Here is a 12972-nt window from a genome sequence, read left to right as displayed (position 1 = left end):
TCCATCAAAATTAAAAAATAACCCTAAAAAAAAATAAAACCCCTAAAAAATCAGTGCTATGGTGAATATTCTTATGTTCATATTTGAATATTTCTTTGTGGCCTAAACCTCATAGTGGTATTGCTATGTAACGTGGTATGTACATGTTCAACTTGAATAATTATTTCAGATTGCTCTCCAGAGTGATTATATCAGTTTAAAATCCCTACAGAAGTATATTACTTGGTATTATTAGACTTCTGAATTTTTACCAGTCCAATAATTTTAAAGGTGTATCTCATTATTAATAAAATTTGCATTTCTCTATTTTATATTGAGGTTAATGTATTCATTATTCATGTTGCTTTGAATTGCTGTTCATAGTTTTGCCCATTTTTCTATTAACTGATTTCTAGAATTCTTTATTCAAGATACTAATCCATCATCAAGTTACATGCATATTGGAGGAGAATTGTTATATTTAAAGAAGTCAGTCTTTTCATTCATGACTGTGGTGTATCCTTACATTTATATGTCTTTTCTAATCATTTTTAGTATATTTTTATACTTTATAGGAAAAGATATATATTACATTAATCTTCTTTTGTGATTTTGTGATTTACCTTTTCACTCTCCCAGTGGTGTCTTTAGATGAAAAAGAAGTTATTTTTAAAGCAATACAGTTTATTATTTCCTTTATGATTAGTGCCTTTTATGTTTAAGAAATCTTTGCCTACTGCATAGTCACAAAGATATTTTCTTGTGATTTTTCCTAAAATTTTTCTTTTTAACTGTTCTCATTTTAGATCTGTAATTCATTTGGAATTTAGTTTTGTGTATGGTTTGAAGCGAAGTTAAAATTTTTCTTTCCACATCATTGTTTGACTCAACACCATTTCTTTTTAGAAGAACATCCTTTCCCCACTGTTCTCTACTTTCACCTTTGTTATAAATGAAGTGATTGTATTTGTATGAGTTGTTTCTGGACTCTAATGTTCCCTTGGTCGCTTTGTCTTACATGATACTATATTGTCTTAATTATTAAAACTTCATAACAACGTTATCTTGTGGTGTATGTCTTTAGTAGTTCTTCAAGATTACCTTGGCTGTTGTTAACACTGCATTTCCATATACATTTTAGAATCAGCCTCTGAGTTTCCACCAGAAAGAAAAAACCTGCTAGAATTCTGACTGGGTTTGCTTTGAATTTATAGATCAGTTTAGGGAGAAGTGTTATCTTTATAATATTAGTCTTCTAAGCCGTAAACGTAGTACATCCCTCCATTTATTTAGAACTTTAGTTTACCTCAGTGTTTTATAGTTTTCTGTGTAGAAGCCTTGCCTGTTTTTTGTTGGAGTCATTCCTTGGTATTTGATGGTTTTGAATGCTAGTGGTAAAGAGTATTCTAAATTTTTAATTTACTTTTGGATGTGGCTGGAATATTGTTTCCTTTCTTCCTTCAGTCTGGTATACTGAGCTTGTTCCCAAGGACCTTGCTAAACTAGGATTTTCTGTGTTACAGAATCATTTGTCTACAAATAAGGGAAGTACTATTTCTTCTTTTCTAGTCCTTTTTCCTTGTTGCCTTATTACACTAACTGGGACTCCTAGTATAATATTGAATAGAATAATAGAATCCTTAGATTTTTTTGTTTCATTTTGTTTTCATTTTTCATGATTTGGGGGAAAGCATTCAATACTTTACAATTAGGTTTTATGTTTGCTAAGATTTTTCTGTAGATAACTTTTAAAAATCAGATTAAGGGAGTTCTCTTCTGTTCCTAGTTTGCTAGAATGAATCAAACTTGGCATGATACATTATCCTTTTTATATATTGCTGGATTTGATTTGCTAATGTTTTGTTTAAGATGTTTACATCTGTGTTCATGAGAAAGATTTTACCCCATAATTTTCCTTTCTTATAATATGCTTGTTGGAGTTTTGCCATCAAGGTTACATTGGCCTCATAAAAAGAAATGCTTCCCTTTCTTCAATTTTCTGGAAAAGGTTAGTATAATGTTAGCAGGGTTTTTTTTCCCCCCTTCCTTATATTTTCACAGATAATCATACCCTTTAGTCATGGAATCTCTTTCTGCTTAGTATTTTCATCCTCTCACAGAGCCTTTTATCCTGAGCTGCATTTAGTATATGCTTATTTTGTTGAATAATATATATGCATGTCTTCTCATTGTTGGTTCCAGTGTTTTATAATTGCCATCAAAGTAGGTCAGGTGCTTATCCTGTCTGGCTTCCTGCAGCAGCAGTGTTACCTCTCATTTTCCCCTGTTGTCCAGCGGAAGCCATCCTTCTGCTACCACCAACTGAAGTTTTGTAATCACTCTCACTGTTTTAAATTTAATTTTAATTTTCATCAAAGTAATACATGTAAATATAGAAATCAAATGGTTCTACAGGCATATAACAAAAAAACAAGCCTGCTGCTCGGCTGCTTCCTCCTCTCAGTTCCTGCCCGCAGAGGCATCCCTGATGGTTTAAAATAGCTTAGAGTTATTTTAAAGTAACCTAGTTAAAACTGCTGCTTTTTGGTTCTGCAGTTGTAGACATCACATTTAGACTTCTTTTGATGGAAGATAATGATTTTGCCATCTTAAACCATGTATCTCTAAAATACCCATATGAACTCTCCTCCCAGTCTCCCAGCATAGTTATATCAAAATTTTTAGGTTTATAATTATTCATTATTTATGGCTATGAAAATATTGCCATCAGCTACACTTCCTTCTGTAGCTTTTTTCCTCCCTGAAATTAATCTTGTCTAATGTAAATATTGTTTCAGTGTATACAGATGCATCAAGCAATCCATCTTTTTTTTTTTTTTTTCCAATTGAAGACATACCTTCTGAGTTTCATCATCTTGCGCCAGTCTGGATTTGCTTGCTTTCTTGTCCAGCTTCCTTTCACTGTTATCCAGGGAGTGTACTTGTCAGTCTCCTTGGTGCTGAACCTACTGTTACGCAGATTCTATTTCTTTGGTTAATTCCTTTTTCATAGTAGGACGTATCCTCTTCTAGCTTCTTGAAAAGAGGCTCATAGGAATTTAAAATTCTTGATCTGTTGTCTGTTTTCAACTTGTAAGTTCTATATCACTTTTCTACTCCTCTGTCCTGTTTGTCCTCATGGGTTTATGCCTTCATTTTTTCACTGTCACCTTAGTAGATTTTTAAGAAGCAGCATAAGTAAACTTGAGTTTAACCCCCCATGGGGGTCTGAATGTTGACTTAGGCAGTACCTTCTCATCCACAGTATCTCCCCACATTTCTCCATTTATTAAAACTTGGCTTCGTGCTTACCTCTTTCCTGGAACTTCTCCTGATACTTCCAAAGTATTAAGTTAATGTCTTTCTTTGATTGAACCCATCACTTAAAGAACCATGAAAAAGTTTTATAGATGTTGAATGACTATTAGGAGGAAGAGAGAAGGAATGAATTTATTTCTCTTTCTGAATAAGGGAGACTCACAGACGGTGGGGAGTAGGGCATAGATTTTAGCACACTGTGTGCAAGAACTTTCTCATGGTTCAGCAGTAGAATAGGTTGCCTCTCGACAGTCTGGATGGCTCTGTGTCTGGGACTTGTAGAAATAATGTTTTATTTTGAAGTAAAGCTTGAACCAGGTAACCTATGAGTCATTTGTCCTGTGCTCTGAGTGGCCAGGTAGATGAGGGTGTTGTTCTTCACAGATGCTTTGGGCACGGAAGGCCAAGAACACAGAGCTCCTGGCCCACTACCACTGCTTCATCCTGAAAAGTACTGTTTTTATGTGTTTTAAAAAAATGTTAGAGATTTTCATAAAATTAAATTTGAAAAATGGACTGTGCTTTAAAAAATATTTTGAAAACTGCTCTAAGTTCATTTCTACAGTTCTGTGAACTGAGTATTCCTGGGCTCTTGCTCTTGATTGCACTTGAATGTCTAGTCTGTTACCTATTTTCTGGTTTGTATGTGTCTTTTCTCCTCAGAATGATTTCTAAGTTTTGTGGTAGAGAGCTTATCATATTTTCCTTCTCAGTAGTTTTGGAATTTAACTGGTTTTTAATAAATAGCTATTGAATATGTGACTTGACCCACATGAATCATTTCTGTTCAATGTTCTCCTTTCCAAGGTGCCAACCGGATAGTATTAGAAGACTCCAATATCTTGCAGCCTGTGGGACTGACTGTGTTTGAAAACTGGCTGTATTGGATTGATAAGCAGCAGCAGATGATTGAAAAGATTGACATGACAGGTCGAGAGGGTAGAACCAAAGTCCAGGCTCGAATTGCTCAGCTTAGCGACATTCATGCAGTAAAGGAGCTGAATCTTCAGGAATACAGTAAGTACTGCTCATTGCGAGATTCATGTTTGTTGTAAGAAATTCAGGTAAAATTAGGATGTATGTTGTGTCTTCTTACCTCTTTACCTTTAAGATTTTCATGTACTTTTATTAGTTTTGCCTTTTTTTTTTTTTAACTTTTCATGTTTTTAAAGCCTTTTATTAAATATCTTCTCTCCATAAAAGAGGAGTGGGGGAAAGGAATGGTCTTGCTCATTTAAGAAAACTTCCTCAGGTACAGCATAGACTCTGCTTGTCATGTCTTCTCTTTCTCTCCTTCAGACCCTTTAAGAATATTGGTATAAAGCATGTATTTCTTTTGTTCCATGTACACACCCCCAAGGTTTCAACAAAAACAAAAATTACATTTATATAGTGATGAATATAGTTATCATGGGAATAAACTTATTCTTACGCAAAAGCAAAATGAACTAAAAATTAGTGTATAAACTTAGAGAAGATCATGCTTGTTTTTTCCCCTCCTGGATAAATTTTTTAATTCTCATCTGAGGAAAGTGGCCATAAATGACTTATTTTTTTTTATCTTATTAAAAACTTTTGAAAGTGACTGGTCATCTTGGCCTAGTTAATATAATTTTTATATATATATATATATTCACTCTTGTTAGTATGTGTCTGTCATCAGATGTACCCTCATAGCAATCACTGATTATCATGATTATATCAGGAATGCAGATGTTAAATGGAAGACTAAAAAGAGAACTGTTGAAATTCCTTAACTTCTGGGCACAATGCTTTCGAAACAAAATGGAGTATGAAAGGAGGATAGAGGAATGAGATCACTGTAGCTTGTTCAGTGGTTGTCACTGTTTGTGAGCTTAGAAGTTAAGTTAGAGGTGTTTGAAATTTTTCTAGAAAGTCAGAATTGTCATTCTGTGTTACGACATGCAATCCGTGCTGAACATTTAGTAGAAATAAGGTAGTAATGATACAGTGGCTATTTATTCAGTTAAATATATAAATATTTCACTGCAGAAAAATCTGAATGGAGATTTTCAGAATTTCAGGGGGAATTTTTTTTTATAATTCAGCATTTAAATATGGTTTTATATTTAGGAAAAGTGGTTTTTTTTTTTTTTTTTACCAAATTTCTAGTAACATTAAAGAAAATGAGTTTGTTGTTTATCAAAAGTGTCATGGAATTAAAAGGTTGAGAAACATTCTGTAGGTTGTTCTTCTGATATGAGGACTAATGTCTGTTTTGGGGCATCTGTGCTCATTCGTGATAGCAGACTTCCTAAATCTCATCAACACACTGAAGCAGGACTGATGTGTAATTGAGAAAAGAGGTAGATAATAAATGGGTGGCTACTTCAGATGTTGGTATTCTGAGATGACAGCTGTTAAGCTGCTTTTGACACAAGCTAAGTAGAAAAGTCAAAGCAATGATTTCATTAAATGCAACTTATGAGATGGACTTTGAAGTGTGCCTGACACTGTATTTATTTAATTTAACCCAAACGTGGGGAAATTAAACACTTATAACATTGCACGTTATTTTTTGCAGTTGACCAAGCAGATAATTTGGAATGTCTCTGAGAGGTTAAGGTCATGTGAATTTAAGTTTTTTCTTCTAAGAACTCTAACTTTCAGTGGATTCTTCATTAGAATGTACTTTTTGAGAAGAATTATCTTACCTCTCAGAAAGGTAGAATTTCTGAATTAAAAATTTTTAGGAGACTTTTTAGGCGGGGAGGATATAGCTCAGTGGTAGAGTGTGTGCTTAGCAAGCACGAGGTCCTGGATTAAATCTCCAGTATCTCCATTAAAATAAATAAATAAATCTAATTACCTCCTCCCAAATAAATACATAATTTTTTTAAAAAAAAAGAATAGTTTTTATATTTTACATAGAATAATATTCAGGTGTCAGCATTCTCCCTAGCAGTTTTTTTAGTTTGAATAATCAGCTTTTCTTTTTTTTAATTTATTTTTAATTTTTAAAATTCTTTTAACTTTTTTTTATTGAGCTATAATCGTTTTACACTGTTGTGTCAAATTCCAGTGTAGAGCACAATTTTTCAGTTATACATGAACATATGTATATTCATTGTCACATTTTTTTCTCTGTGAGCTACCATAAGACCTTGTATATATTTCCCTGTGCTATACAGCATAATCTTGTTTATCTGTTCTACATACTGAAATCCCAGTGTGTGCCTTCCCACCCGCCGCCCCCTTGGCAACCACAAGTTTGTATTCTATGTCTATGAGTCTGTTTCTGTTTTGTATTTATGTTTTGTTTTGTTTTGTTTTGTTTTGTTTAGATTCCACATATGAGCGATCTCATGGTATTTTTCTTTCTCTTTCTGATATAATCAGCTTTTCATATTCACAAAAATTAACATGAACTGTACCATTACTCATTACTTTACTTAAAATACTTAAAAATATTTTATGTATAAGTATGTGGTTAGATACAAGTGTTTTGTGGTTTTGAATTGTTTTCCTCATTTTCTTGTAGATTGTGTAGGGATGGGGTGAGGAATTATATTGTGTGGAAGTAAAGTCCAAGGTGATTTTACACTGGATTTTCCTGATAACTCAAATAATTGATTTTGACTGGCTGTTTTTCCTTATCCCTCCCCTCCCTTCCTGCCTCCCTCCCTCCCTCCCTTCCTCTTTCTTTCTCTCTCTCTTTTTTCCCTTCCTTTTTTCTTTCTCTTCTTTTCCTTTCTTGCAGGACAGCACCCTTGTGCTCAGGATAATGGTGGCTGTTCACATATTTGTCTTGTAAAGGGAGACGGCACTACAAGGTGCTCCTGCCCCATGCACTTGGTTCTGCTTCAGGATGAGCTATTATGTGGAGGTAAATGTGTTACCATTTTCTTGTGCAAGTCTAAATGCCAGTTCACGAGTACTAAAACTTAGTCTAGCATTCTACGATTTGGCAGTGAAATTGCTTTCTCCTAACTTGATCGGTCACGTGTATTTCATTCACCTGCACTATACTAGGCTTTTGGATTTTCTAAGTGAATCTTTCATGACAGGTGATAACCTAATACTGGGACTAAGGCAAAAGTGCCCTTATTGGGGGAAACTCCTACTATATTTCCTAGTAATAAAGTAGCTTTTTCCACCCCAAAGTGTAACAAGGTGAATTAATTCTACCTCCCATATATCTCCATTGAATTCTAGATTCTGTCAGTTTACGCATCATTGCTGGGAACGTATCCAGTGAAAAGAATACTCTTTTGTTCGACTCTATCAGCAATTCCCTGTTGTTTTTCTTATTTATCTAGCCAAAAAAATTTTTCGTTTTAAAGATACCACTGAGTAGTAATAATGTTGTAGTGAAATTAGTTCAGTTACTCGTGGGAGCATAACAGATCGGTACATTCCTTTGTTAAAGCAGTATGGCAGCATCAAACATCATTGTAATATTTATTCCCTTAATTCAGAAATCTTCCTCTTGGGGATAATTCTAAGTTAATTCAACTGAAGGAGAAAGACTGTTCTCTACAGTGGCAGAAGCTTAAGACTTTCTAATGATAGGAAAATTAAGTAAAATAATGAGTTTATATAGTTATTAAACATTATGATCATAAACTGATGTAAAAATGTAGCCAAAATTTGGCTCAAGTGGCAAAAAATTATTAAAGTAATGTTTTCTACTATGATGAGAACTATGTAAAAAAAGTCTGTGAACAGAAATTAAAAGGGCTTACACTCAAAATATAAAAATTATTAAGATGGTATTATAAGCATATTCTTCTAAGTTTCCTTTAGGATTTTTTAAAATAAATAACATGTATTGAGTAGCAGCTTTGAGGCACTCTGCTTGGACTGCAGGAGATTTGAAGATTTTTGACAGCATACAGTTTAGTTGGGGAGATCAGATAAGGGAACATTGACTGCCAATGGTCAGTGCTTTGGAAAACACAAGTAAAAGTTAATTCTTTTGCTTGAAGTATCTGTCCCCCAAAAGAGCAAGCATTGTACAACAATGTGAATATGTTTAATGCCACTGAACTGTACATTTTAAAATGGTAAGCTTTGCTATGTATATTTTACCATAGTTGAAAAAAACAAGTGTTTCTATGTCAGAGCGCTAGATTATCATTCTAGTAAGGCAAATCCCAGAAAAATTTGCCTTCGTGTGATGATAACATAGATAAAACTGAATCAAGGATACCGCCTTTCATTTACAAAATGTTCTTTAACAGTGAGTTTTTATTCATATTTAGTGATTGTTTTTAACATGTGTATTACATGAATAGGCAGCGTGTTTTAACAAATGTATGCAATGGTCTTACCAGCACCCAAATCAAGACATACTGTTGTCATTAAGAAAAGTTCCCCGTGTCCTACCAAGCAGCCAGTTCTCTTCCAGAAATAACCACTATTCTGATTTCCACCCCATGGTTTAGCTTTGCCTTGAACTTTATGTAAGGAATCATGATGTATGTATTCTTTCTGTGTCTGGATTCTGTGCTTATACAACATTTTTGAGACTCACCTGTGTGGTGGACCATATCGGTAGTTTTTTTTTCTTTCTCGTTTTATTGCTGCATAGTGTGTTTCATTGTATAAATAAGCCACAATTTATTACTCTTATGTTGAGGGACATTTTGTTTTCAATTGTTTGTTATTAAGAGTAAAACTGCAGTGAATGTTTATGTACAAGTTTTTTGTATGTAATTTAACATTGATTTTACAGTGGAGGTAAATGAAATACAAAATCAGAATTCCTCTCCTTGTCCTTCAAGACGTGTTTTCATTTGAAAGGGGTTCATGGACCATTCTTTGGGAACCCCAAAGGCTAGAAAAGTTATGAATTCTAAGCTAACTTGAAAATATTTGGATGTTAATGATTTATAGTGATTTATTCCTAGGTTATGTGTGAGATGATAATGGCTTGCAAATGTAAAAATCCTACTTTAACTGTATGAGAAAACCTCTGCCTTATAGTTTTGCAAGTTAGTGAAATCTAAATGAAGTAGTATAAAAATTATATTTCTTTTCTGGGTGAGATAAGTTTTATCTATTAAGTGTTTTGTGGATGTTAATTATTCAGTGAGCTTTACTCAGGTGTGTTTGTACCTCTGTGTGACTATGTTACTGTGTTCTTGTCACTCCCCTCCCCCTTGTTCACTTGAAGAACCCCCAACGTGTTCTCCTCAGCAGTTTACTTGTTTCACGGGAGAAATTGACTGTATCCCTGTGGCTTGGAGATGCGATGGGTTTACTGAATGTGAAGACCACAGTGATGAGCTCAATTGTCCTGTGTGCTCAGAGTCCCAGTTCCAGTGTACCAGTGGGCAGTGTGTTGATGGTGCACTCCGATGCAACGGAGATGCGAACTGCCAAGACAAGTCCGATGAGAAGAACTGTGAAGGTATCTGAAATTCCTAGGCCTGGTTACAGAGTCCTTTTTCCGTTCAGTTGTGTGCAATTCAGAGTATTGCTTTGGCTCAGTCAGTGGTAGATTTGAGGTTTTTCAAATACGTTTGACTTTATTATTTCTAAACATAGTAGCATGTTCCAAGTTGTTTTAACTTATTTAACATTGTGTAAGATTTATAGACAGTAATAAGCTTTGCAAATTGAAAAATGAGGCCAAAAGATTAGACTGTCAGTGTGTAAAAATAGTTCCTGTTTCCAGTGAACTCTGAATTAGTGGATTTATTTATTACAGTGTAAAATAATCTCATATTTTCTTCTTTCCTTCATTAACCTTTAACACAGTAAAAAAAAACAAAACAAAAGAAACCAACAAATTCTCTGGAATTTTTTAGTGTCCAGAAATGCATGTAGAATTCTTGATTTCTTAACAGAATTGATAGTGAAGGATAAAATTCAATATAAAGAACAAAATAGGAAATTTCCTGCTGGATTCCTTTTTCTTCTCTTTCCTCTCTACCAGTTGAAATCCCCAGAGAATATTTTTAAAGTTTTCTCTAAAAGTCTAATTTGTTTTTCATTTGTACCCAGAAAGCACTTTCTGACTTTTGCCAGAGTTTGACTTTATATGATAACAAAAATAAGAAAACTATGTGTGTGTGTTTTTTTTCTCAGTGCTTTGTTTAATTGATCAGTTCCGCTGTGCCAATGGTCAGTGCATTGGAAAACACAAGAAATGTGATCATAATTTGGATTGCAGTGACAAATCAGATGAACTGGATTGTTGTAAGTATGGCTAAGACCTTGTTTATTACTCTTAAGGGAGAATTTTTAAAGTAGTTTTCCATGAGGGGAGGGTATAGCTCAGTGGTAGAGCGCCTGCCTAGCATGCACAAGGTCCTGGTTCAACCCCCAGTACCTCCATTAAACATAATAAATAAACCTAATTACCTCCCCCGCAGAAGTCTCTACTCCAAAATACTTTTGCTTTTCTTTATGTGTAAGATTCACTTAAAACCAGTATTTCCTTATTAAGAAATGTTATTAATGTTGATCTAGTTTTTTTGTACCAGGGATTTTTTACATTTAATAATTTCTTAAAGACAATAGTTTTCTTACACACAGAAATCTTCAGAGAAACAGTAAAGCATCAGATAAGAATAAATACTGTTTTGCCAAAACTAAAGTTAGGAAATTCTCAAACAGTTTGGATATGTGGAAATCAACCAGTGGTCTGAACATCAGTCTGTGTTTAATGTCTCTTATGTTTCCCTTGACAAGTTCCTGCTAGTCTCTCAGTGATTTCAAGAGCTTCTTTAAAATGCAGCCTGAGGGTACTTGATCTACCATACGCCCCCAGGCCTGGAGACCGTAGGCTGAACAGCCTGTAGATTCTTCAAGGTTCATAACTATTGACTAATGTCCTAACGTAAGATATGTCCCAAATCGACAAACGTCTTTCTGAGTGGAATTTAGCATTAGCCAGGTCTACCCTGTCGAAACTGGTTTTGTGAAATTTAGACAGAACGCATTTTGAAACTCTTTAATCTTAACAAAGACGTTAAGCTGCTATTTTTTACAAAATTCAAATGGGATAATCACTAAGACTTTTAGAGTCTATTCACTTATTCAGCAAACATGTGCTGAATGCCTGCTCTATGCTGAGGATACGTGGTACCTGTACCACGTATCTCAAAGTCCTCTGTGGTTGAGGTTGTAGTAAGAGTAGGGGTTTTAAAGCCAGGCAGAGGTAGATTTGAATTTTACCTCCACCTCTTACCAGCAAATTATTTGCTCTTGTTAGACCTGTTTCTTCATCTTTAAAATGAAGATAATTTTCAGCTTGGTGATTGTGGAAAAATTAAATGATTTAATGTATATAAAACATACATCATGGCTCTTAGGAGGTACTATTGATAAAGCAGTGTGATAAGTGATATTAAATTGCTGATAGAGATCTGAATAAAGAAGACAGCGGTCAGGCCTTTGGGAATGAAAGTTCATCAAGGAAAACTCCTTAGAAAACTGGTCCATAAGATAGAGTGGTTGTTGACCAGTGAATCAGATTAAGTGGAGGGATTGCATTACAGGCAGAGGGACTAACCTGTCCTGCTCAAAACCACAGTGAAACAGGCACCTTTGAGAAATTATATATAAATTGGACTGCCAAAATATAGGCCACTGTCTTGAGGGGTGTCAGCAAGAGATAACGTATTTACATGTGAGATCATGAAGGACTTTACTTTTCCTCTAAAGAGACTAGACAGTGTTCCAGAATAATGGAGAGCCATTGAAAAACTTAAGTGAACGACTGGCCTGGCTATGTAATTGTGAAAGCCGTAAAGCAGGTGGCTTGGAGGTGATACTATAGGCAGGGAAATCTGTTAGATTGGTTGCTTTCCATTTTTTTTTTTTTGACCACATCAAGAGGAATACAAAAATGTGGGTGCACACATAAAGAAACAGAAGTATTTACCCATGTTGTGTAGAACACATTCTGAAATTTTGTTTCAATATGCTAGTTTCAGCCCACTAAATTGTTTCCACCATCTGATGACTTGCAGCCTGTAATTTTAAAATGCTTTTAAGAGGCTGTTGTAGTTCCAGCAGAAGATGATGAAGGTCTGAATCAGGGGGAGCAGTGGTGGAAAGGAGGGAATGGGTAGATTTCTGAGTTATTTCAGAAACAGAATAAAAAGAGTTTGGTAACCACTTAGAGTTGATAAGTTTAGGTTGACTCGCAGGTTACCTCATTGAGTGACTGGAGTCATAAACTGGAATATACAGCAGAGACGAAGAACCAAAGGTCATTTTATATCTTGGCTGTGGATATATCATATTTAGCTGATGTAGGTTTTTTATTAGTTTATTTTTGGTGTTTTCATTTAATTTAAATTCCTTTAGTTTGCCACAGGTGCCATCATTCATTTATGACCTCCTTCACCCCAGGAGTATAGGAAACACTGACAGATGATGGTGATGATGAGTTCAGTTTGGATTATGTTGCATTAAAGTTGCCTGTTGGGTATCCCACTGAAGCCATTCAGAAGGTTGTTAATTATATGGGTCTGTAGCTCAAGAGAGAGATTTGGGCTTTTCAATTTATTAATAATTGAAGTTGAGGCAGTAAATGAAATCTCCTAGGAAGAGTAACTAGAGGAGGGAAATAGCAGGGGGCAGGCAGAACTCTGGGAAGCACCTGCACCAAGGGGGCAGCCAGAAGAGAATGAAGCCAACAAGAGGAAACGGAACGGATAGCAGAGTAAAGCCAGGAGAGTGGTATCCTGGAAGGAT

At 34.9% G+C, this 12972-nt stretch overlaps 1 protein-coding gene across 3 annotated transcripts in view; it reads left to right on the top strand.

The window, feature by feature from the left end:
- LRP6 (LDL receptor related protein 6) overlaps nt 1-12972 on the top strand; it is a 126188-nt gene that overhangs the window by 100281 nt on the left and 12935 nt on the right. For all 3 annotated transcript variants that reach the window (XM_031444080.2, XM_010986227.3, XM_031444081.2), the window contains 4 exons: nt 4105-4314; nt 7019-7144; nt 9437-9673; nt 10354-10464. In XM_031444080.2, coding sequence (XP_031299940.1) covers nt 4105-4314; nt 7019-7144; nt 9437-9673; nt 10354-10464 — 684 coding nt within the window. The remainder of the gene's footprint in view (nt 1-4104; nt 4315-7018; nt 7145-9436; nt 9674-10353; nt 10465-12972) is intronic.

The sequence above is a fragment of the Camelus dromedarius genome, chromosome 25 (assembly GCF_036321535.1).
Source record: "Camelus dromedarius isolate mCamDro1 chromosome 25, mCamDro1.pat, whole genome shotgun sequence".
Taxonomy (NCBI): domain Eukaryota; kingdom Metazoa; phylum Chordata; class Mammalia; order Artiodactyla; family Camelidae; genus Camelus; species Camelus dromedarius.
The sequence above is the reverse complement of the archived record's forward strand: the minus strand, read 5'-3'. Positions and strand labels throughout refer to the sequence as shown.